The sequence below is a fragment of the Patiria miniata genome, unplaced genomic scaffold (genome assembly GCF_015706575.1).
Source record: "Patiria miniata isolate m_02_andy unplaced genomic scaffold, ASM1570657v1 HiC_scaffold_5, whole genome shotgun sequence".
In the NCBI taxonomy this organism is placed as follows: Eukaryota; Metazoa; Echinodermata; class Asteroidea; order Valvatida; family Asterinidae; genus Patiria; species Patiria miniata.
This window is the reverse complement of record NW_024037072.1, coordinates 25,203,082-25,217,844: the sequence shown is the minus strand read 5'-3', so window position 1 is coordinate 25,217,844 and position 14,763 is coordinate 25,203,082. Positions and strand designations below refer to the sequence as shown.

Sequence of the window (14,763 nt, the reverse complement as noted above, 5' to 3'; positions counted from 1 at the left end):
CGCGTTCTGGATTAAAAAAAACCCGGCGCTTTTGTGCGTTTTCTTTGAATCGCGTGTCATTCTTAATCGCGGTAGAATCGCGTTAGAATCGCGTCAAGCCCATAGGCTTGTGAAATAATATAAAGACCGCTTGCAGACGCGATCGATAATTGACGCGCGAAGGTGCGCGACGCCATGTTGTGGGACAAAATGTGCATGGATAGATATATGCTTGTCCCACAACATGGTGTCGCGCGCCTTCGCGCGTCGATTATCGAACGCATCTGCAAGCGGTCTATTGTCAAATTACATGATATACAAATGGACGCGGAACGCGCAACATCCGAGACAAACAAAACTTAGCATACAAACATTCCATAGGGTTGTCTAAGGGGCGTGGGTGTAGTCGTTTTATTTCACTTTTTCATGATACATTATATTGTCCGCATAAGCTGTAAACATGAAAAATAACATAAACTTGACATTTCGCGTTTGATTTTTGGTTACAAACTCATGGTGATCGGGCAGGCAACTATTTCATTGGACACTGTCCAGTTCAGCTTTGAACACTTTTATGTAAAAACACTACAGAAAAATTCAACCTTTTCCAGTCATCCTATTAACCAAAGGTCACTAGCAAAAATATTGCAGTTTTTCCAATCAAAATGTCGCACTTTAGAAAGTTTGTGGTACCATCAATGGACGTGTTTGTTTCAGAGTGGGAAAAATGCGAGTTCTTTAGAACCATGTGGTTTGACACTCGACCAGTATTCTCTGACGATCTTCAGCAGTCCCCATGGAGGCATCTTTCAATCCTGCCATACCACATTTAAAGTTTTTCATCATTGAAAGCCTTAATTCTTCCGGACCCACTGAAAGCTTTAATACATGTACTCTGTGAAAGAATATACTCTGAAAGAACGCCTAAGTGTATCAAATAAAAATTCTAATTTATTTTAATCAGTTTGATTCCATTCAACTACAAAATAGTTAAACTGTTTAAAATCGGCATGCGTGACTTTTATTTATAACTATGATCAGGTACACTAAAATAAAAACCTTTGTTCACATACTTAAAAGACACCGAGTCTACAACACAATAATGAAACACAACAAACAGTAAAGTGCATTGATAAAAAGTCTTATATTTGCAGCTCGTCTCAACTTTACTATGATAAAATTTTCAACATAACATAAACATAAAAACATTACAAACAGAAATAGTACTGCAGAGATAATAATGCAATCAATGATCGATTTGGAAAGAAAAGCCTTCTCAATATTTCACCTAATCCGAACACAAGGGGAATGTTGATACTACTAATGACATGAACTTTAATCCACTAAATGTGAAGAAATAAAACTCGTCCGTGCATTTAGTTACTTAAAGTAATATCTGCATTGGAAGGGAGGGGTCCTAAATTTGGCCTTATTAGTTTCCTCCTATGTGAATTGTATTTTGTTTTCAATTAAAAAGAAATGTGCAAAACTGTTCCTGAGTTTGTACCTAACCAGAAAAAGGAAGATGCTTTCACTTCGTATTCTATGCCCTGTACCACCACTTTTTAATTACAATCACTTAGATAAACTAGGAATGCATTTTGGAGGTTGTAACCGAAAATGGTTCAGTTGTTTCCCATTCGTTTAGGGTTTTGGTGACTTTACTAGAGTATTAATTCAATTCGGGCGATTCACAATGCAGTGCGCCACCAAGAGTTTGCCATGGAGTCCATTATTCAAGTTTACGGTCGACAAAACACGGCCCATTTGAACGAGTGTCAGTAGATAACGAGCTAATTTGTTATAGATTAAGGCATAGCGTTCTGTCACCTTACAAAAACACCATATTGATAAAAAGAAAAACAGAAAACACCATATTGATAAAAAGAAAAGAAAAGGGCAAACATATACTTGAATCATACGCTTATGAAACTACTGACCGGAAAAATTAACAATTTCAAATGTCTCCCGCTGCGAATTTTTCAACCATCTCCCACAATGCACTGGGAAAAATGAACTCCGAGTGGCAAACTCTTGGTGGTGCACTGCACTGTGAATTGCCCGAATTGCAATTACCTTAACACTAATTGTCGCCAAAACTCAGAAACAATACCAAACACACAATGCACTTTTTGGTTGAGGCCACCAAAAAGCCCCCATCCCCCCACCCCAGAAAAACACTTTACAACAGCTGCGATGTTGAACTCTTAAACAATGAAATAAGTTACATCTACGTTTGGGGTTGGGTTGAGAGTAAAAGGCAGCCATAGACAAATTTCAAATTACATGTAGCATTGACACCAAGGATCCAGTGGTAGTCATGTTTTTTTTCACTACAAAAGAATAGCTCCTCAGTGTCCAACCAATGGCTTAACATTGAGCACCTCAGCTGCAATGCTAATGTGAAATTTGCCTCGATCCCCCACCCAACCGCCAAACCTGAACTTAACTGCACAAACCATGTCCTGAAAACCCTACAAGTACTGACTCTTAAACAAGACAATGTCATTCCCCTCCCAACAAAATTGAAATTAGTCATTTTATCCAAAATCACTTATGCAGAACCTTTGACCATGAAACATGATTTCATCAAAAGCACACTTAATTCCCAAAATTAGTCCATTGACTGATCGTTTTCAAATCACCTACATTTCTTGATTTTGTTCTTAACGACAACAAAGCCAACAGTTTGTTATCACCCAATTACTGCTACGTATTCCTAGCCACAGCACAAAACTGCATTGTCTGCAAGTAACTGTTTACTAAACCAACTTTTCAGAAAATTCCTGGCATTTTACAACTACCCAGCAACTTTTCAAGGTAGGGTACATCATTTGTAATTTGTGCATCATGTTTGTTTAAAGCAACAAAAGTGCTCAAAATCTAAAGATAGGTGCTTAACAACTAACCTGATGAAATTTTAGCTCTGTGAATGCTGTACATTTCGAGAAAACAATATTCTAGGATCTCGATATCAATTCAAAAGTAGCCGAGTCATGTTTTGAATTGCGCACGAAATCAGCGTCCGGGACAAATTCTCATTCAGCCGATAGCAACTACGCCATGCCACGCACTGAACCAACAATTATAGCAACTGCACACGTGTGTGCATCGTGTCAACACTTGCGCACACCCATTCACAGCTTCGCCGAATCAAAAAACGAATGACTAGCGGATATTTCCAAAAAGGCGTCTTTAGACACATCTTTAGAAATGACCTTCTTTTTACTGTTTTCTTCAAAATGACATGCCAGGAGGAATACCTTCACAGGGAGTTAAGTGCCATTGCTATCTTTAAACCAAGTAAGCTTTTCAACAGTAATTCAGTCAGTTACTTTTTGGATAGCTGCAAATGATGTACTCTACCTTTAACCCCAGTTAGACAAACTGTACTGAAATGCACATCGGATGCATGGACAACTTGAGTTGGACAATAGTTGCAAATGCCCAGACATGTTGGTCAGGAGATATCAACTGATATTTGACCATTGATTGCATGTGAACTTGCCTTTAGAGTAAGGACATGATGAATTCATTCAATACCAATCGGTGACTATGTTTATTTACCGTTTACTTACTTTGCATTTTCCAGACTGAGGTACAAGTGGTTTGAAAACTATACTACATGACTACCGAGGAATGATAAGATAATACGGGAATTACAACCTCCGAAGCTTACAGGCAGAAGCAAAAACGTATTTGGTTGGTCATTTTTTTTAACGTTACACCACTAATTACAACTTGTGAGTGTACAAAAAGTGCTTCTGTGTTGAACGCGATTTATCAACTCCTAAAGTGTCTCCATACAAAGTATATGCCGTAGGACACTTGCAGTGCATATGCACTTTAACGTCATACTGTTACTTCACACACTCGGCGTGGACTCCGTGTACGAACCATAGATGATGTTGTGTTGGCTACTTACGGGACCCACTGCAAGACATATCAGGTGCCTGCACCAGTTCCAGATCACATGATAGGCACATGACTAATTCTCAACGGACATGTACGCAAGCTCGTAACACCTGTGCATGAGACTATTGCGACTGAGCATGGGTGGACGGCTGGAATGGCACACATATGCCATTCAACACTGGCACTTATTTTTACTGTTCAGGACGTCCCTGTGCGAGGATTCCATGGGACAGCATACTACTACACCACTGCATGAGGTTCGGTTACCAGACCTGTGACCAGCGGTACGTCTCATTTGCAAACCACTCTGGATTGGTCAGTGGTAAGAGTAGGCAGACAAACAGCGACAGTCCGGTGAGGAACACGGCGCATATGACGACCCTCTGCAGCAGGGTGTGGTTGGGGATTTCCTCAAAGGCTGGGAAGCCCATGAAGTTGCAGAACATGTGCGTTATGATGCAGGCAATCAGGTGACCTAGGGGATCATACACATTCAAGTACAGTGTGTTAAGGAGCGTGTGACAAGTCACATGATAGGTCAGGTGACAAATATATCATTTTGCACAACGAATCATTGTAAACAAAATAATACACTTGTGAACAAAATAATTGAAAACACTTTTTTATTAACCAAAAAAGATTGTGAAATGCGACAGTTCTTTTTGCCTGCATGCAAAACTTTCTTTAAATTGTGGTAACTCATACTTTCAGGTCCTAGACTATAGAGCACTGCTACTAACAATCACAATATTACTATCATTCCAAGACAGTCATTCATTTCTTTTGTGTCAACATTAATTGACCTATCGCCAATTTGCGAGTTAGCCACGCCCCTTAGACAATCCTATATAATTTTGTACGTTAAGTTTTGTTTGTCTCAGATTTTGCGCGTTCCGTGTCAATTTGTATATCATGTAATTGGACATCATTTCACCAGCTGCGTTGATGTGATTCTACTCACTGTCATAAGTTCCAGGAAAGCAGTTTAAGGAGACATTTTTACAAAGAGCCATCAACCACTATCACTCTAATCAGCAGGGGAATATTCACCACTTCACTGATATTTTTTTTGTGATTTATGTATATATTTGTGAATTTGTAAATTTTATAAAATTTTAATTTATAGAATTAAACAAAATCAACAATCTCACCTGTCCTGAGGAATATGAAGGCTGACAAGGCACCGAAGACTGTTGTGTAGAAAAACTGGAAAACTGGGGGAAAAAATAAAAATCTTGTTGGCATTTCCGCTCAGTTATTTTAAGTCAGTTTTTTCCTCAAGTCTGTTCAATAAAAAAAGCGGTATTAAAAGACTCATTTAAATAAAAAAAACATGGTATATTGACAAAAATTGTCACTGGATAAGTCTCAACTGATGTGATATTATTTTTTCTATTCTACATGGGTATATTTTCCAATTTTCATTTTCTTTCCACTGTAGACCAGGATAAAAGCTTTCGAGTATTTCTTTTCGTTTGCAACACATAATTTATAACTGACATCCACTATATGTGAATTTAACTTCTCAGAGCAAATCAAGATTATGTTTACTTATTCATAAAGGCCACGGTGCTGTGCCCGTGGCAAACCAATGACTTGATTGCTTTTTCATATTCACTGTCAAATTGCGGATGAAATCGATAAATTTTGGAACCAATGAAGGCGCTAATAAAGACGCCATTTCAGGGTACAAGTAGCTGTAAATCACAGGGTACTGATGCCAATTAACATGTGGATTTAATTTAAAAATTATATTTTTTCAACCATCAATGTTTAGATTGAACGTTAAGCTGTTAAAAATGTGCCAATGAACAGAACATTTCTCCTGCTTAAGTACCCAGAACAATGATGGCCTCTCAATATTGGTGATGAAATGAAGAATCAGTGGCGTATCTAGCTTTTTTATGCCCGGGAAGGGTGTGGGGGTGGTTGGCAAACTTAAGACTTTACTGTATCAATGGCAAAATTAAGACTTTATTGTATCAACGTCTGAACCGTCTTAAAACCGTCTTATAAATACTGTAGTTTTCAGTTTCATGATGCCATCAAAATCCCCCCCCCCCCGGATACGCCACTCTCTAGAACCTTAAGCTTCCCCTGCATTACTCAGCATCCAGGGCCCAATTTCACGGCGCTGCTAAGCACATCATTTTCTGCTAACAGAGCCTCCGTCTATTTCAAGGAGACAGTAAGCATAAGCACAGCAAAAGGCACGCTTACTTCAGAGGAAAAATTTGCTCAACTTAGTGACGTAACAATAGAAATCTCCATGCACGCGCGACCATTAGCACACACGCCGTGAAACAGTGCTATAGGTTAGCAAATTTGTCTGCTTTGCTAAGCACAACTTTTCTGCTAACTGTTAAGCAGCGCCGTGAAATTGGCCCCAGGGAATTCACCATGGTAATATCACAACCACTGGTTGTAGACGGAATTGTTTGCTTTGCATTGAGGTAATGTACGTTTGTTAACATTTGGGTTTGTCTATCTCTGATGAAGTGTTGTTAAGTTAAAGGGAATATACACATCATTGGCTTTTGCTGTATTTTTCAGAAATGAACTATTTGAGGGGTTTGTATAATAGATCAAATATTGTTACACTGACATGTTTGAAGTTTTGTGTTCGAAAATGCTGGAAAAGCCAAGAAAAACAAAACTGTTCAAGTAGTCTGGTTCCCTGACTCCACTAAATGTAAAATGGATCAATTTACAGATGCCGGAAAATTGTAATGTAAGGGTACCAGTCTAGCTGGCCTTCACCTGTTCATGAACATGTAACCAATAGCAAACAAAATTTGGACTAAATTAATGGTAAATTTGGGGCAGCAGTTGAAAAATGGTTAGGTTTTTCCAATGGCCGACCACCGCTGAAAATTTTTACAAAAATACCATTTTCTTGAAAATGACTTCACACCAGGTGCCATAATTTTACAGGATGCTTTAGACTGTCATTTACCAACATCCTATTAAGGTATTTCGTAAAAACTTGGTAGTTTTATTTTTCGATGTTTGCAAATGTTGTATATTCCCTTTAATGCAATGTGTTTTTAAAACACAATATTCTATAAAAATAACACAAATATATACATGTATACTTTTTTAATGATGTAAATCATCATGCTTGAATATTTTTCATGCCCAGCTAAATATTGGGACTTACTTGCAGCAAACCAAACAACTAGGGGCTTTTTAACACCTTGCCGTAAACCCTCTATCACATGGTGCACATGGGCTGTAAACAATAAGAACAAAATTAAAATGTACAGACAAAGTAAACAAGTATTTATGTGATATAATAAATCAAGGGAAAAGCTATAGAGGTTAGAGATTTCTGTGTAAAATGTGCTGATGGGATGAAATAACACTTGTTTTTCAAGGAATGATTTCAGACCAAAGGTTTTTGGGGGGTGTGTGGGAGGTGGGGGAAGAGGTTACAAAAAGGTTGTTAGTAAACATTTTGAAAACAGTGGATAATGAAGGTGATTTGTGCAACAGTGCTAAAATTGTTATGATCTCTAGTGAAAGTACGTTACTCAATTCAGAAGGGGGCCTTTCAAGATGTTAACTACACAGCCAACTGACTGCACATGAGTTCTGGTACCTGACCAGGTTTGGTAGGCTACTCAATATAAAAATCCTATGTACTTGTTCACTATTCTTCAACTACACTCAACCAAAAAAGAAAGGCCCCCCCCCCCTTAATACTTTTTTGTCTAACTCAAATACTATTGGGCACATCTTGCTCAAATTATGACTGATCAGTACAGAAATTCCTTAGCAATCCAGCCATACTCTTTGTTTGGCCCAAAACATTGATGATGTGTACAAAATTATGCAATTTATGACAAATGGTACTGGAAAAAAAGTTGCACTTTTGTATACGTGCAAGGTGAGTGTGAACCACTTGCACGTATACAAAAGTGCAACTGTTTTCGGTATCATTTGTCATACATATTATCACTGTTTTGGGACAATTAAAGAGTATGGCTGGATTGCTAAGGAATTTCTGTACTGATCAGTCATTATTTGAGCGAGAGGTGCTCAGTAGTTTTTGAGTTAGACAAAAAAGTATTGGAAGGGGGGGGGGACTTTCTTTTTTGGTTGAGTGTATTTTACGCAAATGCATTTACATTTAATTAGCTTCAAATTTCATTAAATCATAAAATTAAAACTTTTAACCAGCGTGAAAATGTCCAAGCATTTACAGTTTTTGTTGTCATTTCTCTACAAAAGTGGCTTCTAGCCAGGCTTGGCGCAGTCTAATGCAACCCAACAACAAGCAAGTCTTGTGCGACTGAATCCGCCATTCCTTAATTATCCTCTTACCTACTCCAAAGAACAGAGGACAGACAAAGATAGCCTGGAGGTTCCCAAGGCAAGGCACTAGTAGCGGCAGCATGCACGCCCTGAAGACAACTTCCTCCGTGATGGGACCCTGGCAGCGCAGACACAAAGGGAAATCCATCTTATTAACATGACAAACCCTTGTAATAACAACGAGGCTTTGTCTCCCCGCGCACTTCACTGCTAGTCTAGAGGCCAGACGTTGTTATTGTTTGTACGCGATAGCGTATAGCCCGCCGCGCCGCCGCGATAATCAGCCACACGAGGGCGCTATCATGACCAACCAATATCGCCAACGAACCTGTCAGAATAACGTCTAGACCACTTGCTAAAATCTCCCCCTGAAAAATGGGGGAAATTAGTGCGCATGCGCGACTTCTGCAGACAATTACGGTCCATTTACAGTCCCACACATACTACACACAACAAAAGAGCTGACCAGTAAAATTGCAGTCTTGCTGCAGCTTTTAACCTACTGGAAGAAATTTGAGAGTTTGCTTTTGAACTACTATGATTTTTTAATTTGCGCGCTGCATATATTAGGCCGAACAGGTGCCCGCGCATTACACAACCAATAGCAAGTGATCTAGACGTTGTTCTGACGGATTCGTGGGCGATATTGGTTTGTCGTGATAGCGCCCTCGTGCAGCGGCCGGTTATCGCGGCGGGCTATCGCGTACAAACAGTAACAACGTCTAGCCTCTAGACTACTTCACTACCTGTCAACTGCTTCTTGGGCAATTTAAGATTTTGAGCAATTTTGTTGCTCCAAATAAAAAAGAATGCACAGAAAAGCAAATGATTCTTAGCACCTTTTCACTGAAAAGTTGACATAACAAACAGATAAATAGATGTTCAGGCGACAAAATAAAATAAATGCTTTGAAAAGTTTGCAACTTGCATACTTACAACAATGTAATTTCGTATTGCTACGGCCAATCCCCCACTGTTTGCCCACCACTTCCTAGGCATCTCTTTGACTACAGAATAAGAAGACACAAATACAGAGGGACAATGAAACAAACTTCTACACAGATATGCAAAGAGATTTTTAAATCCAGTTATCCTCTAATATTTTTTGAAACCGAAAAACGGTTATCTGAATTCACTGGAAGTTCCCATCCAGCTCAGTCATGCACTGTTGCTGCACAACAAAAAGTAGCGCGTGAGGTGCCACATGAAATGCCCTCCCAATGACTGGATATGTTCAATGACCACCGGGCCTTTGCAAAAACACTTCAGAGTTGTAATAATACTAATATTGAAAACAATTGGTGGGAACTCTTTGTGAAGTCGAATGGGCAGGCTATTCATAGGTATATCAAGAAGACCACTAGCAAGTGAATGCAGGTACAATCAGAGAACATAGTCTAGAGCAAAAAATGGTAGGCTTAATTGTTTTTCAAGGTCAGTTTCGAATATCTGGTTTTTAAAATCATAGTGAAATTCAAGCTGAATGTTAAAAAATCCCACCACCATAATTAATCCACAGAAGACATTACATGCTCCCCATAATGTGATGAGGATTGCCTTTATTTTACAATTATTTTATTTTTCTTTCAGAAAAACCATGGAATAACAATGCAAAGGGCCTCAACTGATGCTTATTACATGTAGCTTACAAAATTCAACCGCAAATGGGCTCCCTATATCTTTTGAAATATCCGTCTGAAATTTACCATATCAAAGGGTAAATCACTCTTTTTTTCTAACTTGCCTTCTTTCAATTTAGCAAATTAAAAATGTATCCCCGTTTGCTATTTTCAGGGTTTGCAGCTTTGCTAATGTTGCTGGTATCATGACTTTGGGCGTGATCCCTGGCTACATGGCATCTACAGGTTTATGGCTTCTGACTAGCGCCCCTTGAACAAAGACATTGACAGAATGAGGAACTGCCAACATAGGGCTGGATGGCTCAGTTGGTAGAGCACCGGAACGGCAATCGGGAGGTCAATTTTTTTTGTTCAACTTTAAAAATAATAATTCAGCAAAGTATTTAAATTAGACAACAAAGCTGTGTTCTGTTAATAATATAATTTTTGAATTTTTTTTCTGTATATACAAGACATGCCAACTCACTGGGTAAAGATTGTCTGGAGTCACCAAGCAGCAGCATGTACAGTGGTCCTAAAAACAGAAACTGTGATTGAAAAAAATGAGTACCAGTTGAACAATTAATAACATTTTTTTGCACCTGAAGAAAATTATTGGAAAATGCAAATGTAGAATTAGTAATTTACTAATTTACATCAGTACGGTATTCTTGCCTGTAGTAATCTCAATAGACCTTTTCTTAATATTAATCAAAGACTTCATACAATCACTTCACTAGGATGCACAAGCTAACCCTCTTTGAAATATCTTAGCTGCTTTTTATTTCTAGTCTATTTCATCTCTCAAAGGCTTGTGGTTCTGTAAGGCAAAACCCAATGAAGTACAGGGAATTGTATCGAGGAATTCATTTACTGATTGCACTATGAATAAAAAGAAAATGTTTCATGTCTGTCGCCCAGACTCACATACCATGGTAAGTAACAGTGGAAGGCAGAAAGATGGTAAGAGACCAGCCTGCCGTATTCCAAGATACTGCCAAATTGAATAGCCCTGTTGGCGAGGGGAAAACAAAAAACAAAAATAAAAATATTTTGTAACATCATCAGCACAATTTAGCTAATGTGAAACCTTACTTACAATTTCAAAAAGCAGTTTCAATAAAAAAAAAGCATATTCACCACTTCTTGATAACCGACAAAATCGGTTACTCACGTTACATTTTCGTAACGTGAGTAACCGATTTTGTGCGTCTTGTTTATCATACATAACACGTTTTTCTGGATGTTATCTTTGGTGCTTAGGTAGGTCTAGGTCTACTCTATCTACCATGGGGATAACAGTTATTAAACCTTTTCAGTAAGGTAATTACAGCCCAAGGAAACTCAAAAGTACATCAAAAATGTAACGTGAGTAACCGTGGAATTGCCCTTATACAGTGTATGTCAATTTTTTAATGGCATAATTGTGAAGTACAAACACAAGGAAGTCAGCTGATCCGAGGTCAAGTTGCATGCCTGGTTATTGAAAAAAAAAACCTTAAGACCTACATGTATGTCCAAACCAATATTTAGAAGACATCAATAGAAGTTATACACATGTATTTTAAGTAGAACTGCAGAGTGGCAAAAGTAGGATTTTTTCTGTACAGGGTGAGTAAGAAAAAACGAAACCCAAATGTCGGGACCATTTTTTTTAGTGAAGTTCTGCATGTAGCACTTTCAAAATCTAGGATATGAAAGCCCAATTCATATGCTTTCATTTAGTACAAGAATCATTCAGATCAGTCATGTACTTTTTAAGTTACGGAATTTTAAACACAAACACCGTTTTGAAGTTCTGTCCACGGATCACAAAAAAAGGTGGTGTTCTTTCAGCCAAACGAAAACAATTCAGATAGGGATGTGTGCCAACTCTGTGTAAGAGCTGAGAGTGAGAATTTAGCTTGATCAGAATTAATGCGAGCGCGAAGAAGCCCTAATGGCAGGGTGTCCAGGGCCCGCTTAAGGGCCCCTGAACATTTTGGATTCTAGATGCTCTGTGGTGCAATCTAAGGCAATTTCTGACCCCGTTCACCAAATATTTTTAGCAAAAGATAATCATTTCAACATCATTTTTGAGTTTGGAGTTCATCAGCATAAAAACTTGTACCGCATGTTTTCAATACCTTACGTTTTGAGACTCTCATACACAGTATTGAGAGTCCCAAATTTTCGGACTAAACTTGGGGCCATTGCTACATGCGATGCTATCACAGCTTTATAGTCCCAATGTTGGTTGCCATGGTTACCTTGCCAGCCTCGGCTCGATAAGCCTGAGTGAGAACACAGATTGGAGCAAGGAGCGTTACTGCAGCTGCGCTGAGGCTTCTTCTCTTGATTGTGTTAGGGTCATCCCTGAGGAGAGAAACACAATAAACCAGGCTTATCAAAACTGGAATCATCAAAGCAATGAACTTGATTTATACACGTTTTGAAGGTGATTCAGGAAAGGGTGGATTTTTGAGGTGGGGGGGGGGGGGTGGTTGGGGAGGAGGCGGTGGGGGGGGGGGTATGGTATGGCTTTATATTGCAATTAAAACCTTGAGAATGATATTTGTTGATACATTTGCATCCACCGCAATGACCGCCCCCCCCCCCTTTCCTGCATCCCCTTGATATGCCTGAGGCTACCACCTGAAAATTTCAAAAATGATTTTGAAGTTGTAAAATGTCAATCTGATGTATTTATACTTATCAACTTAGACCACAGAGCAAGAGAACAGCAGGGTGGCTGTCGGGACTACACAGTACTCACATCACAGAAACATCAGGGGAGGATCCAGGAATATTTGTGTCCGAGTAACTAAGACTCTACGGATCGCTTTTTTTAACATTTGGTCATGGTCGTCTGAGTTACTCGGACTAGAATATTTGCAGGTTTTTTTCTCATCAGCAAAAAGATCTGAAATGTAGTTTGTAGACATTTTTTTCTTCTTTTCAGGACACTTGGCCTCTGTAAAATCAATGGGGGGGGGGGGGGGCACTCGTAGTCGTATCATACTTCCAATGGGGGTACTGTTAAAATCCGACAATCATCAACAATATGAGTATAATATTACAGAATAGTTTAAAACTAGAAATACCCCCTGTAACCATGGTAACCCAGCTTGCTCTGATTCTGAAAAAAATCTGTGCACAGGTTGATTATCATAATGTTTTTTTTTGGGGGGGGGGGGGGGTGTCAGAGCAGGAGGGGGGGGGCTCACATTATTTTTTTGTATTCTATGAAACAAATTTTTTGCGCCTGAACATTTGGTATTTTTGGATCGCACTTAAAGGGAAGATACAACATTTGCAAAACATCACAAAACGAAATGATCAAATTATCATGAAATACCTTACTGGATTTTTAGGGAATGACAGTCTAAAGCATCCTGTTAAATCGTGGCTCCTGGTGTGCTATCATTCTCAAGAAAAATGGTATTTTTCCAACGCTGGTCGGCCGACCAGCGTTGGAAAAAACTGGCTTTTTTCAAATCCTGCTTCTAATTTTTCATAATTAGTTATTCATTGTTTTCTTTGCAATTGATTGCACACCTGTGAAGGGGTACAAGCCTGCTAGACTGATTCTCTGACTTTACAATTCCCAAAAGTCTATAAATTGCTCCGTTTCATCTTAAGTGGGGTCGGGGAACCAGACTACAAGAACATGATTGGTTTTCTTGGTTTTTCTAACATCTACAAGCCCAAAACGTGAAACAAGTCATTTTAACAATATTTGCTATAACATACTAATCCTCCTAACCCATTTATTTCTGAAAGTTGCAGCAAAAGCAAATGTTGTACATTCCCTTTAACATGCTTAATTACCTTGGAAGGTTTGTTCGCCAAACGTATAAACTGCCTACATAACTGGTAGCCAAAATAAAGCAGGTTAGAACTGCTTTTGGTAATGAATCACACCGGAACACTAGTTGATCTCCAGCAAGGTTCTCAAACATTTTGTCGATTTGGGTTTTTTAATTTCCCACCTTGAAATGCACACCACAAATACATGAAATAGCCACCAGTCATGCCAGTGTCGTGCCAAAAACCGTCCGGTGCCAAATAGTGTCCGCTAATTAGCATAATGCGATCTGATTGGTCATGCGTCCATGACGTCACATTGTTTACGGAAGCTTGCAAATAGTGTCCGCGCTTAGCGTACGAATAGGCCTAAAGTAACGCCGTAGTGTGTGTAGTATAGTACTGTTCCGTGTAGCATTATAACCAACGTTATTTCTGTTTGGTCAAAATCTAGAGGTCAAGATGCGGTTGTCTTGTACAATTAATCAGCGAATCTGCTCAAATGTCCATGGTCTATTGCATAGACTAGTCTGTGTGAGGGTTGCGCTTTAAAAGGTCTGAAACCCTGCAACTTTTTAAGACGCTTGAAGAAGCTTGATCGAAGCACGCATCGCCGACACCTATCAATGTCTCCAACGACAAGATAAATCATAATCATAAGCATAACACGAACATTTACATCTTTGCGTGCGTTTTAACCATCAATCATTCGAAGACAATTCTCCCCCGCTGCTTTCCCCGTCATTGGCCCTTGCACTTCGAGGTCATCAGTCGTATCGAAGGGACTTTCCCCAACTTTTACCGTTGGACACTATTTGCAAGCTTCCGTAAACAATGTGACGTCATGGACGCATGACCAATCAGATCGCATTATGCTGGTTAGCGGACACTATTTGGCACCGGACGGTTTTTGGCACGACACCAGTACATAATTTAGCGTGTATCCTACTACTGATTTATGTTTGTAAGCTCTTAATTTTACATGAGAATGAATTAATAGAAATAAATGAACGATATTAATGGACAATAATGCATCAAAATACAACATAAATTTAAAGCCTATTTTTTTTTTGTTCAATTGATTCTATCCGAAATTTGATTTTTTTTTACAGCAAAATACTGCACTACCCTATATGAAACAGCCGTC

General features: G+C 39.0%; 1 protein-coding gene across 2 annotated transcripts; it reads right to left on the bottom strand.

Moving 5' to 3' along the window:
• Window positions 1-3,698: 3,698 nt before the first annotated feature.
• LOC119741201 (CAAX prenyl protease 2-like) lies at window positions 3,699-13,894 on the bottom strand. 2 transcript variants are annotated; one of them, XM_038216928.1, is made up of 9 exons: window positions 13,641-13,892; window positions 12,080-12,185; window positions 10,762-10,842; window positions 10,318-10,378; window positions 9,148-9,218; window positions 8,221-8,329; window positions 7,055-7,126; window positions 5,046-5,108; window positions 3,699-4,369 (listed from the first exon to the last, which is right to left on the bottom strand). In XM_038216928.1, the coding sequence occupies exons 1-9, from the start codon at window positions 13,769-13,771 to the stop codon at window positions 4,158-4,160; spliced, it is 906 nt and encodes a 301-aa protein (XP_038072856.1). In that variant the 5' UTR covers window positions 13,772-13,892; the 3' UTR covers window positions 3,699-4,157. The 2 variants fall into 2 exon arrangements, with proteins under 2 accessions (XP_038072856.1, XP_038072857.1); XM_038216929.1 differs by lacking the exon at window positions 7,055-7,126 and having other exon boundaries at window positions 13,641-13,894.
• Between the last annotated feature and the right edge of the window lie 869 nt (window positions 13,895-14,763).

Bases quoted from the DNA above. Each gene is read 5' to 3' on its own strand.
- LOC119741201 (XM_038216928.1), bottom strand. From the start codon at position 13,771: ATGTTTGAGAACCTTGCTGGAGATCAACTAGTGTTCCGGTGTGATTCA. The intron at 7,127-8,220 runs GTAAGAGGATAA...TATTGTTTACAG, and splicing joins TCCTCTGTTCTTTGGAGTAG to CCCATGTGCACCATGTGATA. The intron at 4,370-5,045 runs GTGAGATTGTTG...ATGATCCCCTAG, and splicing joins CTTCATATTCCTCAGGACAG to GTCACCTGATTGCCTGCATC.